The sequence below is a fragment of the Filicampus tigris genome, chromosome 5 (genome assembly GCF_054856515.1).
Source record: "Filicampus tigris isolate MCC_2025a chromosome 5, RoL_Ftig_1.0, whole genome shotgun sequence".
NCBI lineage: Eukaryota > Metazoa > Chordata > Actinopteri > Syngnathiformes > Syngnathidae > Filicampus > Filicampus tigris.
The window spans coordinates 15979039-16006318 of record NC_141221.1 but is presented as its reverse complement, the minus strand read 5'-3'; the positions used below and the strand labels follow the sequence as shown (position 1 = coordinate 16006318).

Here is a 27280-nt window from a genome sequence, read left to right as displayed (position 1 = left end):
GTTAATTTCATATTCGAGTAAACTGAGTTCACGAGCTACCGCTGTGTATAGCAATAAAAAGTGCCTTTTACATAAAACGTTTCCCTTAAATGAAATATGTTTTTATTCAAACAAAGTTTTGAATTGTAACTAGACAATGACTGAATTTCAACTTCAGTGCAGCGATTTTCTTCTCTCTCTCTGAAAAAAAACAACTACTTCTGTGTCTGACAGAAAAGGAAGCGCTGCAGAGCGATGCCGCCAAATGGAAACCAATAGTGCGGCAGACAATCAGACAGATAAGTCGTGACAGTATGAAGTAAATTATAGGTGTGGGGGTGTCCAAATATTTTCCCAATAGTGTGATGCCTTGCACTTGTACACTAATGCAAATACAAGCACAACAACAGTGCTAAATGAATACCTCTCTGACAGTTTCATTCAATAGTCAGCTGCATTGTTAACGTTAGGAAAATGTTTATTCTTTATATTCAGTAAATTACACCCGCCTGCCCCTCCTTAATTCCCCACCTGACCAGTAGATGGAGCCAATTTTATCATCATCTTCCAAACCGCTTATCCTATACAGGGGCGCGGAGAGGTGCTGGAGCCTATCCCAGCCGTCAACGGGCGAAGGCAGACTACAGCCCGAACTGGTCGCCAACCAGTCGCAGGGTACACACAAACACCATCACTGAGCGGGAATCGATCCCACGCTGCCCGCACACAACTCAGGCGTGTGTACCACTACACTATCAGTGACCTGGAGCCAATTTTAATCACAGCTATTTCCCCGGACCACAGCGGCCTTGTTAAACTGTTTAGCGATGAAATAATTTTACATCCCAAAGAGCTAATTTTGAGGTAAATTTATTTAATATTTTGAGACTACCAAATGAGCCATTGTGCTTTTTAAGGACATGTATACAAGTATACAATACTATGAATATGATCGTCTTGTGGTGGGTGATGAAAAAAAACAAAACAATCGCCTGTAACATATGACTGTGGGAAAGTATGCACACGGTCACCTAACATATCAACCTATTAGCTAATCAGCTGTAAGAAATGTATTATTGACCCTCGAACCTAAATGTTTTGGATTCCATTAGACTGTATACATGATAAGATAACAAGAAACATATAATTTAATGTGATTGTATTGCTTTTGAAATATTTCAAATAGTAACGGTCATCGCTGGGTGGAACTCTCGCGAGACTTGTCGACTTCATGCGCGATGATTTGTTCTGAACTCCTCCAGTTAAGTTGGACTGATTTTGGTTGGTTGGGCTGGCAAAGGGGAGGCAATGGAGGGAGGCGACAAGAGAGGGACCAGAGAAGGGAGGGATGTGGTCTGGTGGACTAAGAGTAGCGGTAAAGGAAAACATTATTCCGTCGTTGTGTCTCCTCCGACCGGGTGGGCGTCCTTTCATCCCCAGGAACAGCGCTGTCTCCTCGGCTCGGGACTCGAGGTGAGGCGCCCCTATCCCCGGTGAGCGGAAGTCTATTTGGACTCTTGAAAGTTAAGTTAGTGAGTTTGAGAGAAAGAAAGAAGTTGGCCAAAATCAGCTTCTCCTTTCTTGAACGGCGAAAACAGTTACATTTTAAGCGACGTTTGATGGAAAGTGCTTGAGTGTGAGTGTGGAAAGTGCTCGGTTACTCATTTTCAAAGGTATTTCGCATTATTTGACTTAATTTGTCTGTGGTGTAACATCTTTTAATGTGACAAAGTCAAATTAGCATTTTGGCAGCGTACTGTCTCAGAGGCCACTACAGTGTGGCTCAGTTGTAGGCTAAAAGCTAAGCTAATTAGGATTCCATTCAATTTAATTTTTTATTTTCTTTTTTAAATTGAACTTTAAAGTTAAATTTCAAGTTTAAAGTTCAAAGTATATGGTTATCCCATACTGAAACCCTGTCCGAAAAGGAATAGGAAGAAATTAAAAGTGAATTAAATATGCCCCTTTGGTGGCCCCTTATGTGGATGGCGTTTGTACAGTGCTGTCCATCCATCCATCCATCCATCCATCCATCCATCAAACGAGCCGCTTATCCTCACGAGGATCGCTTATCCTCACGATGGTCGCCTATCCCAGCCGTTTTTGGGTAGCAGGCGGGGTACACCCTGAATTGTTGGCCAGCCAATCGCAGGGCACAAGAAGGCAAACAACAACCATTCATACTCACAATCACACTTAGCGACAATATAGTGTTCAATTAACCCACCATGAATGTTTTTGGAATGTGGGAGGAAACCGTTGTACCCAAAGAAAACCCATGCAGGCTCAGCGAGAACATTCAAACTCCATACAGGGAGGCCGGAGCCTGGAATCAAACCCTGGACCTCTGTACTGCGAGGCGGACGTGCTAACCACTAACATGAAATGTACTTGACAAATGCAATTACCGGAATTGAACTCATATGTATGGTGTTAGAGTTAAAAAAAAAAAAGTGCTATAATTTGTATTAACATCTTGTAAATTGATCTGTTGAGTAAGCTGAGGTATTATTGAACAGGAAAAATGACACACACATATATGCATGTGAATATGTATAAATGTAAATACTGTATATAAGTAAAATAAATAATAAGTGAAGTAGATAAGGAAAATGAGTCAAAAGTAACATCAAATCTTGACAGTGTACAGTACTGTAGAAAAGTCTCAGAAGCCAACATGGACTACATTACAGTCCAATTGTGGAGCAAAAAGATAAGATAATTAGGGTTCCGTTCAATTTAGATTTACATTTTTGTGAAAAGAAGAGTTACTATGCTAATAGTAACTACATATGGTTGGCAAAATGAGAACTCCAACAGCATTTCTACAATATTATACATCATACATTTAATATAAGTTACACATCTGTATGATGCTAGAGTTGAAAATGAACATTAGAAGTGCTTGAATTAGTAATAAGTTGTGTTGTAAAATAATGTTTTTGCCAAATCTGGCATTACTCTTTACAGGAAAAATGATTGTACGTTTTCAAATGCGGCAAAAGTTTATGAAAGCCTGTCAGTCGAGCCTGTTAGCAAGCTAACTAGCCAGCTAACCGAGTATCAATGGAAACTCATTAAAGGCTCAAATCTGTCATTAATCTTGACCAAAATACGTGTTGGCGTTGAGTCAAATACTCACAATTGTCATGGACAGTAAAAGCGTTATAAAGGTCATTCATTTGATCTCCAATCATCAATGAATGTGATCATTCATTTACAGAGGTCGATTAAAAGGTCAGGGGTTTAATCAGGTAAGATGAGAGGAGGCCCGAGGTGTCAGGTGAATTATTCAGAGCTCGATTGTTCGTGTCTCCCTGTGCAGTGCTCGCAAATTTCCGGCCGAGAGTTGCCATTGTCGCTCTGACATCAGTAAAAAAAAAAAAAAAACGAAAACACATATTGTAATCAGTCAAAAAAAAACACGAAAACACATACTGTATGTTAGGTCCGTCAAAGACTAACTTTGATTTTACTTCAAAATAAAAGGCTTTTAATTTGTCTTCAATACAGGATTTACAAAAAGACATACGTTAGGTTTATGGAACTGTCTTTGATGTTTACAAACACCTGTATGCCGAAATTAGGGTACGATACTTCTTGGACAATTGTTGATGTTTACAAAAAGAAGACATTTTGGTCTGTCTGAGACTTATTTGTTTTAAACGTTCACAAAAACACTTATATTGAATAGTCTGAATTCTCTTAACTGTTTGGTTAGGTTCAATGAAGGGTCCCAAATCTGACTTTAATGTTTACAAATAACATGTATAATAATTTTGTTGACCATACCCAATTGTTACAGATGTTTGCAAAACCACATACAGTAGGTCAGGTTAGTTGAGGACTATAAAATATGTTTGAAAACACATACGCTCTATAAATGGAAGACTAAATTGTCCGTGTTATATCTCTGTTTATTTTATTTATGTATATTTTTTAATTAAAAACAAAATATATCGAGCTAAAACCAATAACTGTGTGCTTTGGTACCGGCAACACCAAGCTGTTTTTTTCTGTATTTAAATATGTTTAACAGTGAGCCAAATGCTGACCCACAGCAGATTGAATTGGTTTTAGAGTGTTTTATAAACCCACGTTGAAGTGGCCACCAATTTCCTTCCTTTTGTCTACAGGTATATGCGACCCTCAGTTTGGAGTTCCCTGCTCTAAATAGCCCTCAAAGTTAATACTGTATACAGTATACACATACCGTATACAGATCTTGCGTCGTCTTTTGTTTACAAAAATGTACGTTTAGGATGTCGAATAAGTCCCTTGATTTTATTTGATGGATACAAAACACACGTTTAGTTTGTGGAAGAGTCCAAACTGTAGGAGTATGACCGATAAATTGAGCACACAAGAATGCAACATGTCAAAATTGTATATATACATTATTTCCCAGATACGGGCTCAAAGCCGAAGCGGGCCTGCTTGAAATCTTCATATCTAGACAGGACTATTAGTGAGCAGGTGGAATGATTCACAGACGCTGTGTTTGGTGACTTGCTGTTATTATTAGCTCACAGATTTGATAAAACAAGGAGGCAATGATAAAGCATTGCAGGACAAAAGTGAGACTGGGAAGACGCTGGAGCATTGCTGTTTCATTGAAGGACAACATGACACTCTTTCGACATTTCCTGGAAGCAAAAACTTTCTCCTGCTTGAAAAAATAACTTAAAAGAAGCCTTCTCACTCCGTTTGCTATGAGACACAATAGAGGAAATCCAGCTGCTGGCTTATCTGTCACAGTAGACCATTGTTTAATGGAAGAATGCTACAGACATGGTCACTTTCTCTTTTTTTGGGATGACTTATCAAAGGAAGGTGGTCTTAGGCTACTTTCACATCAACAATCTAGTCAAAACAGGAAATGGTTTTTTTCCAAATGTTTTTTTTTCATGCAGATGACAAACCAAAAAAAACACAAAATCATACCATTTTCAGCATCAGTGTTGATTTTAAGATCCCTCCACCCCACAAAAAAGGTGATGAAAGCAAATGATGAATGTAGAATGTCAGACCTCCATCAAGGCTGAACTCTTAATAAAAGTAAAACATAAACAAATCAATAGTGGAGCATCAAAACACATGTCCTTTCCCCCCCGACCCCCATTTTTCTTACTTTTACATTAATGGTGTTTGCGCTTTGCCGCGCACACGTGAGAAATTGTTGCTGACGACGCGCGCATTCTCTCTCCTGATTGGTCCGTTATACCACATGTTGCGATGACATACACCAGGGCTATTCAACTAAATTATTCAGGGAGCCACATTATCAAAATCCCAAGGGGCCAGAGGCCACAGGCCGGAGTTTTCGGTCCATTTGGTATTAAACTGGTGATTTTCTAAATCAACCTTTCTTTTTTTTCAGTTTCAATAGTGCCATGTTTACAGACCGAGCGACGGCATTGTTTGAATTTGGACGATTTCGGTTCCAATTCCGGTTCTTCGATTCAAATTTGGTTCCTAACAATTCTCGAGTTTTATTCCCCAAAAAAAGGAGTTAATTTTGGACATATCGCATGAATTTCTCTCTCTCTCTCCTTTAATGTCATGAACTTTTTATACTGTTTGTGAACTTTTTCTATGAGTTACTCAAAGGGCTTTTTTTAACCAGGATATTTATTTTTTGTATTATATTTCACAAGAGCTTAATTTTTGAGAAGCTCAAGACAATACAATAATGCAGCTGTTACAGAAAGCATTCTACCAAACACCAATTGATGGGCTAACCTTTCTTTAGAAAGAAAAAAAAAAAAAAATGGCCTTAGCTAGGATTATTGCTGGGACCACCGTAGATGATCTGTTATGATTTTAAAAGCTGAATACACAAAGGTCCATGTCCACACAAGGCGATAATGTGAGCGCTGTTTGCCGACAATGGACGCAGTGTTCAGCGTAGAAACCAGAGATGAATTCTTGGACAGGACAGCCATTCATGTTGTGCCACCTCTGAACCCTTCAGCCAGTCACAGGTGAACAGTTCTGTGAGAACCCATCACCCGATCCTTTTTTCTTTAATTCTCGCTATTTAATGCTTGCTACCTGTCTAATTATTTGTGCCACAGAGGCCTAATCTAACACAGGTGAATGTGACGCTGGGCTACTGCTACCTTTGCACCGACAAAATTAATATCGGCTCCAAATATCGGTTATCGGCCTCCTTGACTACTAATAATCGGTATCGGTATCGGCCCTGAAAAAAGCATATCGGTCTATCTCTACTAAACTGCCAACTGTAATACCGAATGATGAATGAATGTACTGACTGACTGAATAAACTAGTAATCGACAAACTAACTTCCCAACTAACCAATCAACACATCTACCAGATGACTATTAGACCAACCAGGAAAAGGAATGATTTAATGAACACGTCAAGAAAAGCCACCAATAGAGTTTCCGGAAGACTAACTATCTGAAGATCAATACAACAAACAAACTAGCTAACCTACTGTCCACTCCACTTAATGAGGAATGAATGAACACACAACGATCTGACGAGCCCCAACCTACCGATGGATCTACCGAATGAGCGATCTAACAAACCAAAAAACAAACTCACCGACCTATCTCCCAATTGAAGTAACTAACTAATGAAACTTCCCGTTCCTTTGCTTATTGTTTATTGTTATGCAGCAGGAATTGATCAAACGTAACAGAATGCGTGTGAAATAGACCACGATCAGAAAATATTGCATCATTTGTTAGCCGTGTGAACGCAGTAAACCCTGGAAAGTCCCCCGCCTCTATGATGGTGTGCCAAGTTTAAAAGTCTTCTTCCTGTCAGACAGCGTGAACATCAGCCTTGCGTCACCGTGGAAAATAAACTGGGCGGTTAGTTTAGTGGATGAACAGTGGACTGTTTGTCGGGTAGATTCATGCGGCGTTTGTTCTGTTAAAGGGGCCAAACGCAACCGTCTGGCCCGCCACGTGTCATCAAATGTGTGTAGTGTTCCAATCGAAAGGCACATTCCTGGACTTTCACATGTAGCGGATATTTATACCTGCGCTGACATCACCTTGGTGACCAAACGCTTGAAGGGCGGTAGCCACCCAAATAAAGTTTGAGTTATCATCACATTTTTACAAGAATATTTTTGACACTTAATCGCAGCAGGAGGTTTCCACATGTTAGTACCATCACAAAAAGCAAAAAGCCGGACTATCTGTGTGCTTCACAAGTTCACAACATAGGTTTTTATTGATTTTTATTATTTTGTTTTAGTTGTGTCATGATCAACACGTTACTTGTCAATTGGATACACTGGGGCCGGATGAAAATAATTTTTCTCGCACTTCGTGTTTAGTTGCAAGCCATCAAACTTTGCTGCGAGGTGCTATGATGAAAACTCACAACTTCCACAGTAAATTATGCGTCGCCCATCTGTCTAGCATATGTGCGTCAAATTTGTTGAGAAGTGAGTCAAGTCTCAAAGAGTATAACCTCAGGAAATGGCCAAAAATCCAACATGACGCACTATGTTTTGCGTTTCACAGGGTGGGCTTTGATTTTGTGCATCCTTGATGATAAACATGCATGCTGGATTTTGTGTCAAAAAGGCGACAAATGTCGGATGCAAATATTTCTGACCCCAAATTTGATCAAACTAAACCGTAGGATGGTAAACGCAGCACAGCACACAGCAATCTTACAGCAACCACAAGAAGCAACGTGCAGGTTTTACTTCCTCCTTGCCCTTTAACGGTTTCTTAATGACATTCCGTGCGGACGTGTTTTGTGCAGCATGTTCCTGTGTGCTTGTCTTAGGCACACACACACATGCACACACATACACTCTGATAACTGTCAGGCAGATCTGGAATGTTTAAAAAAAAAAAAAGCAGAACTTGATTAATTGTGTTTAAGAGATGCTATCAAGCGAGGAAATGCCAAAGAGAGCAATACATTAATTACTGGTTATGTCATTACAGGAAATAAAAATATGCCTCAGAGTGACTGTGATCACAGTTCAATGCAGTAGTGCCTTTAGATATGCGTTTAATATGTTCACTTCACAGGAAAATAAAACACACCATGAAACAAAGAAAAACCCAAGCTAAACAGCAAAAACAGAGATCATGACAGAAGATACGAAGAATACACGCCTGTTATTTATTTAACTTGTTATATTGTCTGTCTACATGTGTTTGATGATGCATTGTTTGTATTCAAATATCCGTTCTTTAATGGGCTGTGACATCAGCGACTATCAGTGCTATTCCCTAGCCTGTCAATTTCGTTTTGCATTATGTATTAGCATCAAGCTAACGGAAGACAAAGTTGGGTGCTTGTGGTCAATAAAATTTCTATTGGTTGTGAGCAGGGCAAAGGGATTTGATTGGATGCTCTGGAAGAGCTTTGATCTGGAAAATGACGACACATCCCAAAGCTGCCGTTGCTAATGTAAATGTTGGCGCTTTTTTCCACAGACGATGATGATGGTGATGGTGATGGTGATGATGATGATGAACATATAGCAAGGAGGAAGTGACAATGTCGTTCTTTGGTCTCAATTGTGCCAGCAAGAAAGAGCAAGGTAAGCTTGATTAGTCTTTGACTTAATATGAACATTTTTCTTAAATGACATCAATTCATTGTTTTTTTTCTTTGATGTCAGAACTGGAGAGGAAGCTCAGGGCCAACGACCGGGAATACAACCTCTCCTTTAAATATGCCGTAAGTGTCAATTTATACAATCCAACATCCAGAAACAAGTGTTTTGCTTTTTATTTGGCTTTTTTCTCCGCCCCAAACAATTGCCTAAGCACCAAGAACTGTGACCCATTGTTCGTGTACTTTTTGTTGGCAGTACAGTCCGGCTGCTGATCACAACCACTTGGACTCTGCGGGGCTCACTCCCTCTGCCTCTGAGCTTCCACACTAGTTAAACATTTGCGATAGGCTTCTAAACACACAGAACAGCCTGGAGAAATCCTCTTTGTGCAGTAGAAATAAGCACAATGACTAGAAATAATCCATAGTGTAAAAAAAAGTCCATGGCACGTTGATTTCTGTGTGGTGACACCTTTGCACGTAATGTACGTGTACTGCGCTAATTAAATTTTCTCGCCAGTTATTTGTGGTAACAGCTTACTTGCACAATAGAAATATATTCACGAAGTCAAGAGAGATGTACGTTAAAAGTTGTTGTGCACCAGGGTTTTCATAGTTAGGGATTTTTCATGAGTTAGTTTTTATTTCATTGTGACTTTTGTTGTTTAGGGATTTTTCATGAGTTAGTTTTTATTTCATTTATTTCAACTTTTGTTGTTTAGTTTCAGTTAGTTTTCATTCGTTTTTACAGCAAGTTTGTTAGTTTGGATCTTTTTCAAAATGTTTTGTTTTAGTTTTTATTTAGTTTTATTTTATTTAGTTTTAATTTCAGTAAGTTTTTTCATTTTTTTTAAAAGCATGATGATTTTTTTTCACGTTTTAAAAAAAAAGGTTAGTTATTTTATTAACTATAATATCCTTGCCATGTACTTTCTCCCCTCCAGACGAACGCCATCAAGACCTCCAAGTACAACTTCTTCACCTTCCTACCTCTCAACCTCTTTGAGCAGTTCCAGAGGATTGCTAATGCCTACTTTCTGTTCTTGCTGGTGCTGCAGGTACTCTAGGAGCGCCAATCCCACAAACGCTCCTTGCTCCTCTTTGGTATTGCCTTTATTTTCACTTTGCAGGGATTTTAGCTGGGCTTAACGTTCTCCATTTTCTATCAGGTGATTCCTGAGATCTCGTCGCTGTCCTGGTTCACCACCGTTGTGCCTCTGGTGTTGGTGCTCTCAGTCACCGCCGCCAAGGACGCTACTGATGATATCGTAAGCACCTTACCCATCTTTGGCCGTACCATATTTTAAGTCTTTGCTTTTTTTTCCTTTTTTTTTGTGGTGCTAAAATGGTCGTGTGCTCACTTAGAATGCACAAGGTAGCTTTTGTTGGTTGTGGTTTTTGTGATTATTTTTCTGTTTCTTTTTCCTGTACGTCCATGAGAGGTAGCAGAATTGATACCTGTGTGCTCCACTAGATTGACTTCTGAGAAGTTCATATTTTTCAGGGGGTGAGGTTGACTTTGTATGTCTAGATTTCTTTAAACAGTGATTGGATCAATAGATTTCATCAAAACACATGCAATAAAAATGGATACTAGAGTAATACAATAGATAAAAATAAGAAGCATAGATAGTAATAGAATAAAAGAGGCTACCACTATGGGAAGTAGCCCGCCTCTTGCCTAAAGTTAGCTGGGATGGGCTCCAGCTCACTCGTGATCCAAGTGAGGATAAGCGGGACAGAGACTGGATAGATTATATAATATATACATTAATGAATACAAATTATTTAAAACTACATACACATATTAATGACACTAATAAAATACATAAATATGCAGGTAAATTCAAATGTATACATTTGAAATAAATACATGTAAAACAAGCAATTATTCATAAATAAAAGTATCTGATATTTTAAATGAATTGATTGATACACATTATATTTGACTCACGACAGATGTGTGGGAACTGACTAAATTCCATTTAATCGGCCAGTTGCGTCACCCCCGATTTCACAAAAAAAATGCTCGTTTCCCCTTTTTTGTGACGAGCTAATATGTCACGCTGTTAAAGGAATACAACTGCTTCCTTGCGAGATGCACTCATGACCTTTTACTCTTAAATGGTTACACGAGCGCTAATAAGGAAGGCGAGCAACAATAAAACAAACACTAAACAAGCTGATGTCATAGCTTAAACATTAGCTCAGGTACCCAGAGAATCAAGGACTAAGTAGTTAGTATGCGGAAAAGCGGGTAAATAATCAAACTTTTTATTGTGCCTTTTCTTCTAGAATCGCCACCGCAGTGACAATCAAGTAAACAACAGAAAAGTCCAAGTCCTCATCGATGGAAAGTAAGTATTTTTTTATTAAATTTACAGGTTTAAAAGTATTTTTTTTTTGAAAAGTCAAATGTTTAAATGAGCTCAAGCAAAGTCACTCATTAAGTGAGCCCATGATTGTTGAGCCTCCCAACCAAGTTGCAGCAGGAAACACTCCGGAAACTTCCACTCGGCAATCCAGCTACCGCTAACCGACGCCCATATTTGGGCTGGGTTTATTTCCTGAAATACAAACACTGCATTTGTTTTGCCATCGAACTTAACATCCTGTTTCCTCCCACCAGACTGCGCAACGAGAAGTGGATGGACGTGCAGGTGGGAGACATCATCAAGCTGGAAAACAACCAGTTTGTTACGGTGAGGCATTGATTTACTGTTTGCAGATGATGGAAACATTTTTTTACTTACACTGTTGGAATTTTTTGGGGGAAAATGCCACCATTTAAGGGCAGTCTGGATAAAGCCATGGTCATTCCATTTTAGCCAGCTAAGATAACAAGGATAGCTGTGTTTTCAATTTTTTTGGTGGTGAAAATGCCATTTCAACTGTTTCCCAGGCCGACCTCCTCCTGCTGTCCAGCAGCGAACCACTCAACCTAGTCTACATCGAGACTGCAGAGCTGGACGGGTAAGCCCTGGTCCTGGTTCATGACCCGTCATTGTCGTTTTGGCCGAGCTTTTCTCTCCTCTTCCTAAGTGAGACCAACTTGAAGGTGCGCCAGGCCCTGCCAGTGACCGGGGACCTCGGCGATGATGTCGGCATGCTGGCAGCCTTTAATGGTAGGACAAAAAAAAAATCAAAACGGTAACGCCATTGGAATTCGTCTCAACCCCCCCTGCATTTGTGTCACGAAGGCGAAGTCCTTTGCGAGCCTCCCAACAATCGGCTGGACCGCTTCACAGGGACGCTGACCTACACAGGGCAGAAGTACGCTCTGGACAATGAAAAAATCCTGTTGCGAGGCTGCACCTTGAGGAACACGGAGTGGTGCTTTGGACTGGTGCTCTTTGGAGGTGACGTACGCGTCTTCTTGGAAGGAACGTCATCATCTCTCACTTGAAGCCAGCTTTTATCTCCTCTTTTTTTATTCCAGGCCCAGAAACCAAGCTGATGCAGAACTGTGGCAAAAGCACTTTCAAGAGGACCAGTGTGGACCGTCTGATGAACGTCCTCGTTCTCTGTGTGAGCATGTTTATGTGATTTGAGCCTGTAAGATGAACAGGTTTCATGATGAATCCACAAAATGTTCATCAAATGGCACCTTGCTCAATTAGCTGGTATAGACAAAAAAAGGCTTTGCAAATTTACGTCCCAAATTCCAAAGTGCAAGCCCTGGAATTCACCCAAAATGGCTGCTTAAAGTGGAAGTCAACCCAAAAAATGTCTTTACAATAAAATGTTACATTCACCTCCACTAGTCCAATCCTGGCATTCTGATTAATATTGTGTTTGTGGAATATAAATTAAGCAGTAAAATCCACCTGTTTTTGTCCATCCCAGAGGGCGGCCACTTTGCCACTTGCTGTTACTGAAAATGACACCACAGTTGCTCAGGGCTCAGATAACGACCATTCATGGCTCAGCTTCAGAAAACAAATGATCCGTGATTAGTCATTACCTGAGCCCTGAGCAACTGTGATGTCATTGTCAGCTGACAGAAGTGATTCAATGGCCGCCCCTGAGATGCCTAAAAACAGGCGGATTTTGCACAAACGCAATATTAATCAGAATGCCATGTTTAGACTACTAAAGGCACAGAATTTTTGGATGTTGACTTCCTCTTTAAAACCAGGACCCGACCGATTAATCGGTTGGCCGATTCTAGCCATGCACACCTTCAGCGTCGCAGACTCAGTTTACACCACCCCCTCAATGTTCCTCTGTGCAGATTTTTGGCTTCCTGGCGTTCATGTGCACCATCCTGGCCATCGGGAACTACTGTTGGGAGCTGGGCGAGGGCTCTGCATTCACTGTCTTCCTGCCCAGGCAGAACGGTCACGACGCCGCCTTCTCCTCCTTTCTTACTTTCTGGTCCTACGTCATCATCCTCAACACTGTAGTGCCCATTTCTCTCTATGTAAGGTGAGGCCATAGTGTTTATTTTTACAGGACTCTAATCTATTTTCTGTTTTTCATATCACTTCAATGGCTGAACAGATCCCAAAAAAATGATTAAAAAAAAAGTTAAAAGTGGGTTAACGTTCTGTTTTCTGTCTTCCTTAATTTTTTTTTCTCCAATTTGTATATTCTATAAAAAGCTTAAAAATCGCTGTCTCATGCTCTATAAGAATAGCATGCAGAAAATACCGAACGGCTTACCGTTTCATAAAAAGAGCTTGTTCTTTGTTGTTTTTTTTAATGAAGAATTGTGTATGATAAAATTGATCCTAAGAGTGCCTTCAAAATGCTTGATTTTTTTGCTTTTAGATGTGCAACAATGAATCAACAATTTTAATCAATAACTATTTTTGATACCCAATGAATTGTTTAAATCCCTTTTTTGATTTAAAATAGTCCAAATGCTCAGAATTTCAGCTTCCCAGGGTTCGTACGGGTGCTTGAAAACCTTGAAAGTGCTTGGATTTTAATGTTGTGTTTTACGCGCTATTACTGGTGTCATGGCAGAAGACCCAATACAAACAAAGAAACAAAACTATTGTTTAAACAAAATTAGATTCATTACCTCATCGCTATTCATCTTTCACACAGCCACTGGAAATAGAAATGTAATTCAGTCCAACTTGCAGGCCAGCGAGAGCTCAGGATTTCATGACACTACGCGCTGACACTAATGGGAAATGTGGTTGACTTTTGTCAAAACACTGCCGCTTTTGTCCACATGGCGCCGCCATAATCAACAAAAACTGACATATTTGTTGCTTTTAAAGTAGCCTGCAATAAATGTCGCATTTAGCCCATTACAACCATCCCCTCGTCTGTTTTTTTTCAGTGTGGAGTTCATCCGCCTGGGCAACAGCTTCTACATCGACTGGGACCGGAACATGTACCATTCTCGCAGCGACACCCCCGCCGAGGCGCGCACCACCACGCTGAACGAGGAGCTGGGCCAAATCAAGTACGTGTTCAGCGACAAGACGGGCACGTTGACGCAAAACATCATGACCTTCAACAAGTGCTCCATCAACGGCAAGACGTATGGTGGGAAAACTTGACCTGGAGAAATAAAGGCCTTGTGGGTGGTGAAATTCACATTAGTGGTGCGCTGGTGTTTCTTCACAGGGGATGTTTTTGACTACATGGGTCAGAGACTTGAAATTAATGAGGTGAGTTTTGAAAGGTAAATTTGTTGTTTTTTTCATGCCTTTACTGTTGGTGTCAGCCATGTCATAGCTTTCCTATAATGGTATAATACACCTTTGATACAAATTTTTATCTTTCATGGAATTATTATTATTATGCTTTTAAAAAGCAGCCAAGATGGAGGGAATTATGAACAGTTTCAAATAGCAGTCAGTGCACAAAACCTTCAGGCTTCTGCTAGAAACCAAAACATGTCAGGAAAAAGCCCTTTAGACCACCTGAAAATTATTTGGAGTTAATCAAAAGCGTCTTTAAAGCTGAAGTCAACCCAAACATATTTCTTTGCAATAATATGTTCTGTGCGCTTTCACTAGGCAAAACATGGCATTCTGATAAATATTGTGTTTGTGGAAGATGAGTTAAGCAGCAAAATCCACCCGTTTTTAGCCATCTCAGGGGGTAGTGTTGTTCCGATGCTATTTTTTGGCCCCGATACCGATTCCAATACCCACCCGTGTGGTATCGGCAGATACCAGACTTTTTTTGAAAAAAAAAAAAAAGATATATATGAGCATTTTTTTCTTGTAATTCTAAAGAACTGCATACTCACTTGGTTGTAAAACCATTGCTATCATGGCTTTGTAAGACTTAAAAACCTTTGTGAAACAGGAAAAAATAAGAAATAATATACACGAGGTATCTTTGAGAGAGATTGTCTCAGATTAATTACAAAAGCTATAGGACATTATTATAAAAGTTTGTTTTGAGTATTAGTGACCCATCGCAACAACTTCCGCTCCCAAATCCACTTTCAAAACCAAAAACAAGCAGTAGAAAAATCCAACAAGTTCAACTCCAAAATCAAAAATTGAGCAGGGTTTGTTGTTCATGCTCGCTGCCGCCACTGTCGCAAACTCTTGGTGCTTGTTCACATGTTTTGTCCTCAAATGTTTAATCAGATTTGACGTATTGAACCTGGCCACTTTAGTTTCACCTCTTGCAACCTTCGCACCGCTAATTTTGCACTAAGCTGTTGTACTCGCTGGAGTTTCTATGTTGAAGTACAGTAGTTCCATATCGCCTCTGACATTATTTCTCCTGTACCTCGCTGTTTTTTTTCTCTCAACATGAAAAAGCAGCCCCGCCATCGGTTAAGAGCATCCGCTCTGGGCCAATAGCGACGGCTAATGCTGAACAGTCACCACACACCGGTGTCGTGAATGAGCAGGATACTGTACAAGGCGCTGCATTCAATGTAAATTGAGCAGGGTTTGTTGTTGCGGTCAATTCTCCTTGTTAATGCTCGCTGCCGCCGCAAACTCTTGGTGCTCGTTCACATGTTTCGTTCTCAAATGTTGCATCAGGTTTAACGTATTGAACCTGGCCACTTTGGTTCCGCCTCTTGCAACATTTGCTCTAGCTGGAGTTTCTATGTTGAAGTAGTTACATATCACCGACATTATATCTCCTGTACCCCACTATTATAAATGTTTGCCAATATACATCTTTGTTGTATAATTCTAACGAAAAGGGAGCTCCCAGGGTCATCAGCATGTCTTCAAAAGTTTAATGAAAACATAAACAATAACCTTTAGTAATCTACAGTAAATAGAGTTCTCCAAAATTTCAAAATGACAGAAATGTTACATTTTCACTTATCTTTGTTTTGATTTCAAACAAAAACAAAAGATGCAGAGTGTTCCTAGGGTCAATAGAATCACCTATAAAGTTAACAGAAAATGAAATAGTGCCTTGAAGTTAACACTAGTTAAATTGATTTATTATCGGCCATCAAATTTTTTAAAAAAGCACCGATAAATTGCCCGGCCGATAATCGGTCTATCCCTATTTTCAACACCTTCAATTGGTCAATAGTTTTGTAAAACTAGCAGACCAATATGGAGACTGACCAGTAGTATAGATTTATGAAAAGATATGAAATAGACCAAATTTGGAAATAAATGCTTTTCTTCTGACAGTGACATTATAGAACTACTGTATAATATTTTCATTTTCTTGAACCACTAGAATACCTACAAGATACATTTTTTTTTAATTGTGTGTGAAATATGTTGAGCACGCTAGGTACTATGAAAAGAAAAAAATGCCCCACTGTCTGGATGACTGGATGATTCATGCTGTATCTCTGAGCAGCACACTAAGACGGTGGATTTCTCCTTCAACCCGCTGGCTGACCCTCGCTTCACCTTCGACGATCACGCCCTGGTGGAGGCCGTCAAGCTGGAGATCCTCGAGGTGCACGCCTTCTTCCGACTGCTCGCCCTCTGCCACACCGTCATGGCGGAGGAAAAGAAAGAAGGTGAGGTCACTACATGGCACACAGTGATTCATTTCATGTAGTTATTTAAAAAAAAAAAAAAAAAAAAATACTATCCTCGCGCAGGGGAGCTCTCATACCAGGCCCAGTCTCCTGATGAGGGCGCTCTGGTCACAGCCGCCAGGAACTTCGGCTTTGTCTTCCGCTCGCGGACGCCAGACAGCGTCTCCATTGTGGAAATGGGGGAGCAGTGCACTTACAAACTCTTGGCAATCCTGGATTTCAACAATGTCCGCAAGAGGATGTCCGTCATCGGTAAACAGCCACAATACACAACCGGGAAAATGAGACAGTACAGTTTTAGAAGTGGGCAGCCCATATGCCTTGCAGTTCTGAGGTTTGGGGTTCGAATCTCAACTCCTATTCCATTCAACCATCCATCCAATTTATTTAAATTTGCTGTCGCACCTTCTGACCTGTTGGGAGGCGTCATTGAGTAGCTCGTAAAGGCCATGAGTCATTTTATTTGTCTAAGCCGGCAAAAATGCAAACTATTCAGGAAGAAAACATGTTTCTGATGCCTAATGGAGACTGTTAAAGAAAAATATAGAAAGTAATATATTTTTATAGATGAATAGGTGGGGGAAGGAAGTCTAAGACTTATAAGCCACTTTTACATAAACACATTAATTTTGCTATTGAATCACTGCCCTGCATTAAATATAAGATGTCAATTTAGAAAGGAATAGCGCAAAACAGCCCCATTTGGTGTTTTACGCTCCTAAAATGTCACCTGAAGAAGAGCACCGATGTGCGCCTCTTCCTCAGGTGGCAAAATTATTCACACTCTGCTCTCTGTTTCCATCTTTTTTACTGTACGTCATCATCTTCAGAGATTGAAAAAAGTAACAGGCCTATTTGAATACAGTAAGGATTACAAAGCACGGATAACTGTTTTCAAATGTAAGGAGTAAAACAAAAAGAGTTGCTGTCAGAAAAATCAATGCGCAAGTACCTGAGAAATCCAGTTAATTAGAGTAACAAAGCATTTTACTTGATCATTTCCAACCACTTCTGATGAAAAGTGGCTTTTATTGTGTTGTCTCTTTTAAATTCAAACCAGTTCGGAGCCCCGAGGGTAAGCTGTCACTGTACTGCAAAGGAGCTGACACCATCATCTACGAGAGGCTTCACCACTCCTGCGCCAAATTGATGAACGTCACCACGGAGCACCTCAACGTCAGAGCAGTTCCAGCGTCTTACGGAAAGTTGCTCGAAAGCAGTTGGTTGACATTTGCAGGTTCCCTCTGCAGGAGTTTGCAGGGGAAGGCCTGCGGACCCTGGCGCTTGCCTATAAAGACCTGGACGAGGACTTTTTCCTCCAGTGGCAACAGCGCCACCACGAGGCCAGCACGGCGCTGGATGAGCGCGAGGGGAAGCTGGAGCAGCTTTACGAGGAGATCGAGACCGACCTGCTGGTAGGCCGCCGGCAAGCGTTGCGTGAACATGGCGTTGAATGCGACGTGGAAAGCTGTTGTACTTGTGCGTTCAGTTGCTAGGAGCGACGGCGATAGAAGACAAGCTGCAGGACGGAGTACCACAGACCATCGAACAGCTGTCCAAAGCTGACATCAAAATCTGGGTTCTTACTGGCGACAAGCAAGGTATCCATTTTTTATTTATTGTATATTAAGGTTTTACATAGAGTGTGAGAAGAAAAAGATGAAAAAAATAGGCAAATATCAAACACTCGCAGGGAAAAAACAAACACTGTACAAGGTCCAGGGAGCTCAATTTTGTTTTGGTAAGCATTTTGTCTTTATTTTATTTATATTTTATTTGTTATTGCTTGTTCAGTTAAATTATTGCTGCTATTTTCTTAATTTTGATCTGTTTCATTGTTAAATAATCTTTGTATTCATTTTTTAAATTAATTTGTTGTATATTTTGGTTTTTTTTATTTATTTTTTTTCATTGATGTTATTATTTTAGCATTTATTTTTATTTTAAAAACTTGACTTATTTCATTTCAAAAGGATTTGTATTGCTTGGTTAACCTTTTTGAATTATATTTTATATTGTTTTCATTATTCCTTTATTTGACTCATTAATTTTTATACATTGTTTATTTAGTTTTTTATTTTTATTTTAAATTAATATTTTATTCATTCAGTTATGATTTTGTATTTACTTTATTCTAATGTTTTTTTTTTTTTTTTACACTTTTCCATTTTTATTTTAAATATATTATTTAGATTAAAAAAAAAAAATTGTATGTAAAAGTATGTTTACATTAATAGATATATAATCCTCAGAATGAACCTGGTGGAGTCTGACGTCGTTAAATTTATGCAGTTATTTACCACTTAAAATTACTGATCTTAATACATCTTGAGCAATATTTTTGTTTCATTACAATATTGTTTATATTGCAGAAACAGCGGAAAACATTGGCTACTCATGCAACCTACTGCGTGAGGACATGAACGACGTCTTCGTCATTGCTGGCAACTCGCCAGAGGATGTCAGGCAGGAACTCAGGTAACTATCGCCAATTGTTTTCCACCATTTTTAAATATTATTTATTTATATTTACAAGTTATTCTTTTATGTACGGCAGGAACGCACGCACGTCCATGAAACCAGGTGCCACTGAGGATTGTGCATTTTTGCCGGCAAGGACTCTGGGTAAAAGTGCGAAGGCCATCGCGGATGAAACGGTGAACGGCGAGTATGGCCTAGTCATCAACGGACACAGTCTGGTACACCTCATGAACTTTTGTGGCTTTATTTTTTTTTTAAATGAGCATATTACTATTATTGTTGTCTGCTAAGTCAGCCCTTAACTCCTTATTGTGTAATGCCAAAAATGTTGCTTTTGTTAAACCTACATGAAGTTGAGCGCATTCAACTTGTTTCATGGTTTCAAGTTAATTGGTTAGAAGCAATACTTGAAGCTACGATGCTAACGTTTTAGCTTTCTGCTAATCAATTTAAGAGTTGATGTTTTGATTGTAAACATCAAATGCTGTACAACTTAGTCTTCACTAAAACTAATGTAATGTTTTTGAAAACATCAAAAACAATTTGAGTCTTTCAATGAAGCTCATATTTTTTTTCATAAATATAAAAGATAATTTAGTATCCGTTTTCAAAGCTATTGTATGTTTTTGTAAACATTTTTTTATAGTCTTCAAAAAAGCTAACCTACAATTTTGTAGACGCGAAAGACAATTTGGAATTATGAGTGAAATGAATGTGAAAATGAAAATCATCATAACACCTATGTTTACATAATCAAACAACAACCCCATTTGCAATTGATTAGTTTTCTTTGATCTTTGATTTTTTTTTTTTTATAGCTGTTTTGATTCTGCTGTTGTCGAGAGTAGGGGCAGATTAATTGGCAGGTTATTTAGTTTTTTAAACACATTAACACATTACAACCAAAGACAAAGAAAATAGCGTTCAAACGTTCCAAAAATTAGGCAGAGTTTTGTAGACTTTTCTCTGTTATAAACAAATATCAAAGGACAAACAAAAAAAAATAAAATGCTTTGCCTTTTCCGATAACCTGTAATCTGTTATCAAAGTTTTACTCTGCCAAATATCAGTATTGACATAGGGCTGAAAAAAATCTCTTGGTTGGGCCCTAGTCGAGAGTTTCATTGGTGTTTTTTGGGGGTTTTTTTTGCGGCAGGCATACGCGTTGGATCGCAGCATGGAGCGGGACTTCCTGCGCACGGCGTGCATGTGCAAGGCCGTGATCTGCTGCCGCGTCACGCCGCTGCAGAAGGCGCAGGTGGTGGAGCTTGTCAAGACGTACAAGCGCGCCGTCACGTTGGCCATTGGCGACGGCGCCAATGACGTTAGCATGATCAAAAGTAAGATGAATCTTATTTAACCGGTTTGTGATTTTTATTTTGATTAATGCTTTATCTTTTATAATGTTTATGATTTTTTTAACATCAGTGTTTAATCCAACACATTTGCCATGTAGTGGACAAAAGTAGTTGTAACTTGGTGTCGGTGTGACCCCCCCCCCCCCCCCCCACCCCAGTGGCGCACATCGGCGTGGGCATCTCGGGCCAGGAGGGCATGCAGGCAGTGTTGTCCAGCGACTACTCCTTCGCCCAGTTCCGCTTCCTGCAGCGCCTCCTGCTGGTGCACGGCCGCTGGTCCTATCTGCGCATGTGCAAGTTTCTACGCTACTTCTTCTACAAGAACTTCACCTTTACCTTCGTCCACTTCTGGTACGCCTTCTTCTGCGGCTTCTCCGCACAGGTGAGACTCGAGGGCAGTGGACTGGCTTCAATAGTAATCCACACGGATGGTGACTCATTTAACTCTGTTAAGCATTGGGCATGGAAGCTCCTTATCTATTTATCCCTGGAACCCGATTGTTTTTTTTTTTTTTTTTTTTAATCAGTCTTCTTTTTTTCATGAAATTATAAATGACATGATATTTTTTGTATCAGTTTACTTTTAGTGTTAATTTTTGTGCAATTTCTATTTAGGTTTTGATTAATTTATTAATTTAATTTCTAATTATTTTTAATTCAAGGTATTTATTAATTATCTTTTATTTTATTTGAGTTGTAATTTTAATATCTTTCAAATTTTATTTTTTTATTTTTTTTATTTAAAAGTGTAGATTGTTTTGATTTTTCAATGCTCATTCATTAAAAAAAAGTGACTTCTCCCTTCCAGACGGTGTATGATGAATTGTTCATAACGCTGTACAATCTGGTGTATACAGCGTTACCCGTTTTGGGACTGAGCCTCTTTGATCAGGTGTGATAGCTCATACAGTATCGGTCGATTCAATCGTAAGTTGGGCTACCACTGTAATTCTTAATTGAAATTGTCTTCCACCTGGTGGTTAAAGGACGTGAACGACGCGTGGAGCTTCCAGCACCCTCAGCTGTATGTGCCGGGCCAGCTCAACCTGTACTTCAGCAAGACGGCCTTCTTCAAGTGTGCCTTGCACAGCTGCTACAGCTCCCTGGTGCTCTTCTTCATCCCATACGCCGCCGTCAGTCAGGCTGCCCGCGCCGACGGCCGGGATCTGGCCGACTACCAGTCCTTCGCCGTCCTCACGCAGACCTGCCTGCTGTTCGCTGTCACCATCCAGGTATCATCCTTAAGTTTTGAAACTCGTGTGTTCAGATGATTACATTTCTGACTCAGTGCACTCACGTGTGCGCGTCTGTTTCTGCAGCTGGGCTTGGAGATGTCCTACTGGACGGCAGTGAACACCATCTTTGTCTTGGGCAGCCTGGTCATGTACTTCGCCGTCACTTTCACCATGTACAGCAACGGCCTGTTCCTCGTGCTGCCCTCAGCCTTCCCATTCATAGGTATGCCGAGAAGGGTTTCCCTCCTTCAAGGAGTCTGTCTTGGTTTCCATTTTTTGGAATGTCAGTCTGGATTGTTTTTGATTGATTAACGTATAAATCCAATACTGATCTGTCAAATATAATGTTGAATGTGAACAAACATTTTGTGCATATAATTTTTTAAATCTAAAGGATCTTTTTCTATGAATGTAGCCTCTCAGTTAACATTCGGGTGTTGTAGAGGAAAGGATATTTGCATTAAATTTTGTTTATAAAAATCTGATACAAATATTTTTTCATATAATGTTGAATCACGCAATTTTTAATTGTTTTTTTAAATTATTATTTCGACAAAACAGCTTTGTAAAAAAATTGAGAATAAAAACACAGTTTTTCGTATTTCAACCATTTTTCTGCAAATGAAACAATATTTACATATTTGCATTTGAAATTTGGGAGTCATGTTGCCAGTAGTTTATAGAATAAAACAAAATGTTCATTTTAATCAAACATATAAATAAAAAATATCTGAGGAACTGCACATTTTGCAGTGGTCTCTTTCCAGAGCTGTATATATTTTTGTTGTTGTTAGGGGACAAATCTGAACAAAAATGAGCATATAGGCTATTTTCTGTGTTTAGGGGTCTCTGTATATTTTGGTGCAATACTAAACATATTTTATAAACTACAGTGTTGCATAATATTGTTTAAAAAGTAATTTCAATATATACGCATCTAAGTTCATATTTGGGCTTCATGCTGAAAAGGGATGTTCCCGTTCCAATTTTGGGAAAATTATAAGAATTTATTGGAAATAGTATATACAATCTGTAAAATACTAAATAAGTTTAAAATGACAAATTTCAACAACCATTTGCAATCCATCCATTTTTTGGAACGTCATGCAGGAAAAGGCTGTTCCCATTACATTTTTAAAAAGTAATTATTTTTAGAATGGGCCAAATTTTATTGAACTTGCATCTGTGATTGGCATTGGAAAAGTATGTTCCCAACAATTTTCTGTGAACTTCTAAAAATATCATCCAAATATTATATAATATTCCATGATACTGTTTGAATCATAATTCAACTTGAACGTGTTGCGTCCAATCTATTCAGGCACAGCGAGGAACTCCCTGAGCCAGCCCAACGTCTGGTTGACAATCATGCTCACCTCCATTTTGTGCATCCTTCCTGTTGTCGCCTATCGCTTCCTATTGATTTTGCTTCGCCCCACCATCAATGACAAGGTAAAATTGTATAATTGCTAAATGTATTTTACATATTAAAAATATAAAGTTGTGAGGAATTGGTTTCCAAAAAACTATTCTGTCAACTAAATGAAGTTGTTGAATAGAAACTGTGCTTCCACTCGTTACTAAGTTCAATTTATGTCCAGTTATACATCTGGTTTGAAAAGGTACTACAACCCCAATAAGTGAGACCAAGCATTTCACTTAGCAACATGAAACTTGGTAGGCTCGTTTATCATAACACACAAAAAAGTCTCAAGCACCCATGCCGGTAGCGGCCATTTTAGGATCTTATCGGCTTTTGTGCAGTACCTGTAATTGTTTTGTCTATGTTTTTTTTTTTTTCAAATGTTTTTAAAATAATATAGGTCTTGAAGATTTTACTCCACAAAATTGGAAAAAAAATCCCAACAAACTAAAACTAACTAACTAATAAAAGCTAAGCTAAAACTGAGCTATTTTTAAATAGAACTAATAAAAACTAACAAACTAGCTCTGAAAATTAACAAAATTAAAAAAACTAAATAAAAGCTAACTATAATGAAAATTACCAAACTATTGTAACCCTTGCCCATAGACACCATAGCAGTAGAAGAAGAAAAACAAATGTGAATACGAAAGTGTTTTAAGGAAAGAAGCTAATTTTGTCATCACATTAACAATTGGCACCTGGCTGCAGTTAAATAGTCCAACCATCATTTAGCCCGTGGCGCTACACACCTGTTATCACCAAATGTTTTGTATTAACATGTCAAACATTCTTCCCAGGTCATGTTCAAGGTCCGCCAGGCCAAAGCGTCACCTCCCCCTCTTCCTCGCCGAACCAGAATCCGCCGCACCAGCTCCCGCCGTTCCGGCTACGCCTTCTCGCACGCGCAGGGCTATGGTGACCTGGTGACGTCGGGCCGCTTCCTGCGACGCCCCGCCCCGTCTCGTTCCTCGGGTTTCACCCACATGGGACGCGCCACCACGGGCTTCAGCCCCATGGGCCGCTCGGCCGGGTACAGCCCGGCGGGCCATGCGCAGTATGTCAAGGCCCAGGAGGTGGAGGTGACCTCGCTGCAAATGTACAGGACAATCAGCGACGCCGCTCTTTGACCACTTGTGAGCGCCTAAGATAAGACTTTTCAGACTAAGGAGTCTTGTTTGTGGGGAAAGGAAGCAGGAATATCTGAAGAGGACATAGTGTCTTCATGTTTACAAACTTTTTTTTTAAACCTGGGAGTGCAAATCTAGGGCAGGGGTGGGGAACCTACACAGTTTGGTGTTTTGCATCAAGTCATCAATCTTTGCTGCTAAGCAACCTCCACACACAAATGAAAAGTCAAGATTTTTATTTAGTATTGCCCATCTGTCAAATATAGGTGGATGAAATTTGCTGGCAATCGGACGTTTCAAGGACTCTGTCTTTGAAAGCCCGCTGGAATGGCAAAATTCCCCTAAAATAGCCACTTCAAACCAAAATTGCTGATTTCCTTTGTGTTTTTAGGCATGGCTTTTTTAGATTTTTTGTGTCAATTCATGTTTGACATCCACAGAATTTCATGTTGCTAACTGCAACTGATTTAAGGGGCTTACAATTTAAAGATTACAGTTTGGGGATTTTTAGCAATCAGAGGAAATCTCTGTAAATGGCTGACATGACTTTAAAATGGCCACTACAGTCATGGCCTTTTGAGACTTTTGTGTGTTTTTTAGGGATGCAACGATTAATCGAAAAACGATTTAAAATCAATTTGCTCCGATTAATTGATTCGATTAATCAAAAATCGAGTAGATTAAATTCATATAGAAAATTGTGTATTGAAACGTTTTTTCATTCCAGATGCATAGCACATTTTGAATGTGTAGATCAAATTATGCTTTTGCGCCAAACATCATTGCGTATTGAGTTTGTGGATAGCTGCAGAACCACACTAGTGCACAGAGACAAGCATGGTAGCAATTTTTAAGAAATCGAATCGAAAATTGGGAACTGAAAATCGAATCGAATCGGGGCTTGAGTGAATCGATACATCCTTAGTGTTTATTCATGATAGCCATGACTACCAAATCTCATGTTGCGGAGTGAAACTGAAAAGGTTCCCCAGCCCTGCTTATAGGGGATGAAAAGAGCAAAGCCATGTTGCCTTAAAAGCATTTTATACTTTTCTATATCTATTTTTGTATGTACACGTATGATTCTGGTGAAGAAGACTCACCAAATCGAAATGGGGGACATTCATAAACATTGTCGGCCACCGCCCCCCGACAACCCGTTGTCATAATGGCTCATAACTCATCCGTTGATTAACAGTTGAAATTATTTATGGGAAGTTTTTTTTTGTGTGTGTCATCAGGAAAAAGGGAATTTTATTGAGGAATACTGTCCGAGTTTCAGGATTTGCACTTGAAGTGACCACTTTAAAAAATGCTTCAGGGATGGGCATTTGAAAATTAAGCACAATCAATTTCAGTAGTATTTTATACTAATATTAAGTTGTAATATTATGAGCAAAAAGTTGTAATTTTACAAGAATTACGTTTAAATTTTACTGGAATGAAGTTGGGATTTTAAAACAACAAAATCATATGTTTAAAAAAAATGTTAATATTACAATAAAATGTATAATTTTACAAAAATAAAGTAGTACTATTATGAGGAAAATGTATTTGAAAGTGAATTTTGCATAAATTAAATTATAATAACTTCATAAAGGTATCATTTTACACAAAAAAAATGGACAATTTTGCAAAAATGTAATTGTAATATTTTACTATATTAATGAAATCCTAGTTCCACAAAAATAACATATTTTTATGAAATTTATGTAATTTAGAAGAAGAAAAAAAAGAAAGAAATGATGCTACTCATAATAGGTTTACTTTTTTTTTTTTTACAATTTAACAAAAATAATAATGAGAATGTTAATTTTACTTGATTTGAGTTGTTCTGAACTCCTTTTCCCATGTCAGAATTGCATTGTGCACAATCGCTGACGACTAGTCAACAGCGACTCAGCAGCGCCTTCTCTGGTTGCATATAAGTAGCGCACGACTTAATTTTGCCTCGTAGACACCGTCAATTGACACGAATCATCGATGAATCCATCCCTTCTCGCTTTTACTGGAAAATGATGAAGCAACAATACAAACGCACATGTGCTGACTACATGTTCCTCATAGCTATATCATACAATCTATACAGTAGTCATAAAATACTGATTTTATACCACTTTTTGTATCTATCAACTATCATGACAATGTTTGATCATTTTATGTATTACTGTGGACTTCATGATGTATTTTTTTAAAATAATATGTTTTGTATGTTTTTATACCAAGAGTTGCAATATAATGATAATAAATGAATAAGAATAAAAGGTTGTGTATCATATTTGGTCGACTTCATAAAGTGAAATCTGACTTCCGGACGGCAGGTGGTGCTATAATCCTTTCGAACCATAACTAATGTATATTTAATTGATATTAAAGCAGTAAATGCAGTAACATGAATTATCACACATAGTCATAATGTAAAATCACAATCATAAAATAATAGTACAATACTTGTTTGATCTGTGTCAAGAGTACCTAATGAAGTCTCCGGTGGCTGGACAGTATTGTCTTCCTGTTGTCTGAGTCTTCGGAAACTGACCGATGCTACCTTAGCGTCACACAAAAAAGTCGTTAATTTGCCACTTTACAATTGAAATATTCGTTTTGGTGCTGACAGATACAACCTGTGGTCCTATGTGTACATAAAGTAGCACTGGTAATTAAAGTCATTTTCGTGGTCAAACATAAATCATCTTGTGTTTTTTTTATCGTAGGCTCACGTGTATGGGCTGGTCAATTTCCCCACCGGCACATGAACGCAGCACCGGTCGCGGAGTGCCTTTGGTATTGTAGACGTCGATTTCCTCCCACAGCGACGTTTTGTCGTTCTCCTACGTGAGCCGACGACCAAGCGGCGGCACTCGCTCCGGGTGGAAGCCCCACGAACCGTTGCCTGGACTCGGCTTACCGGGGTAAGACATTCTGCCCCTCCCTCACCCACCGCCCCTATCCTCTTTATCGAAGTGCACCTTACAAGCTTCGAATTTGGACAACCGAGAGCGACGCGTGTCCATTTGGGGGTACAATTTAAAAGGAAAATGGAGATTACATGAGTGTGGTTTTGAGACGTTATTTCACGACAATGCCTTTAGCTAGTTGCTGGAAGAAATAAGAGTGGGAGTAGGTGTGTAACACCGCGGCTCGGGTCTCCCGTAGCTAC

At 39.2% G+C, this 27280-nt stretch overlaps 2 protein-coding genes and 1 long non-coding RNA gene across 5 annotated transcripts in view; 2 read left to right on the top strand and 1 right to left on the bottom strand.

Annotated features, from left to right (window-relative positions):
• The first annotated feature begins 1251 nt into the window (after nt 1–1251).
• LOC147147482 (phospholipid-transporting ATPase ID-like) lies at nt 1252–26398 on the top strand. Of its 2 annotated transcripts, XM_086031005.1 has the most exons (28): nt 1252–1452; nt 8422–8528; nt 8610–8668; nt 9490–9603; nt 9715–9813; nt 10841–10902; nt 11175–11247; nt 11448–11518; nt 11588–11670; nt 11746–11904; nt 11985–12073; nt 12780–12973; nt 13842–14050; nt 14132–14175; nt 16307–16472; nt 16557–16745; nt 17554–17669; nt 17744–17908; nt 17983–18094; nt 18866–18971; nt 19051–19192; nt 20131–20314; nt 20491–20714; nt 21141–21224; nt 21319–21564; nt 21652–21790; nt 22889–23019; nt 23791–26398. In XM_086031005.1, exons 2-28 carry the CDS (start codon nt 8486–8488, stop codon nt 24118–24120), a joined length of 3633 nt encoding a protein of 1210 aa, XP_085887131.1. In that variant the 5' UTR covers nt 1252–1452; nt 8422–8485; the 3' UTR covers nt 24121–26398. The 2 variants fall into 2 exon arrangements, with proteins under 2 accessions (XP_085887131.1, XP_085887132.1); XM_086031006.1 differs by lacking the exons at nt 1252–1452; nt 8422–8528; nt 8610–8668; nt 9490–9603 and adding an exon at nt 9634–9649.
• Nucleotides 23632–27033, bottom strand: LOC147147481 (uncharacterized). Its single transcript, XR_015086838.1, has 3 exons — nt 26841–27033; nt 26596–26668; nt 23632–24081 (listed from the first exon to the last, which is right to left on the bottom strand). It is a non-coding gene; the product is annotated as an uncharacterized LOC147147481 (long non-coding RNA).
• The window catches only part of dapk1 (death-associated protein kinase 1), a 38379-nt gene continuing 37967 nt past the window's right edge, over nt 26869–27280 (top strand). For both annotated transcript variants that reach the window (XM_086031004.1, XM_086031003.1), the window contains exon 1: nt 26869–27032. The gene's annotated coding sequence lies outside the window, so the exon portion shown is untranslated. The remainder of the gene's footprint in view (nt 27033–27280) is intronic.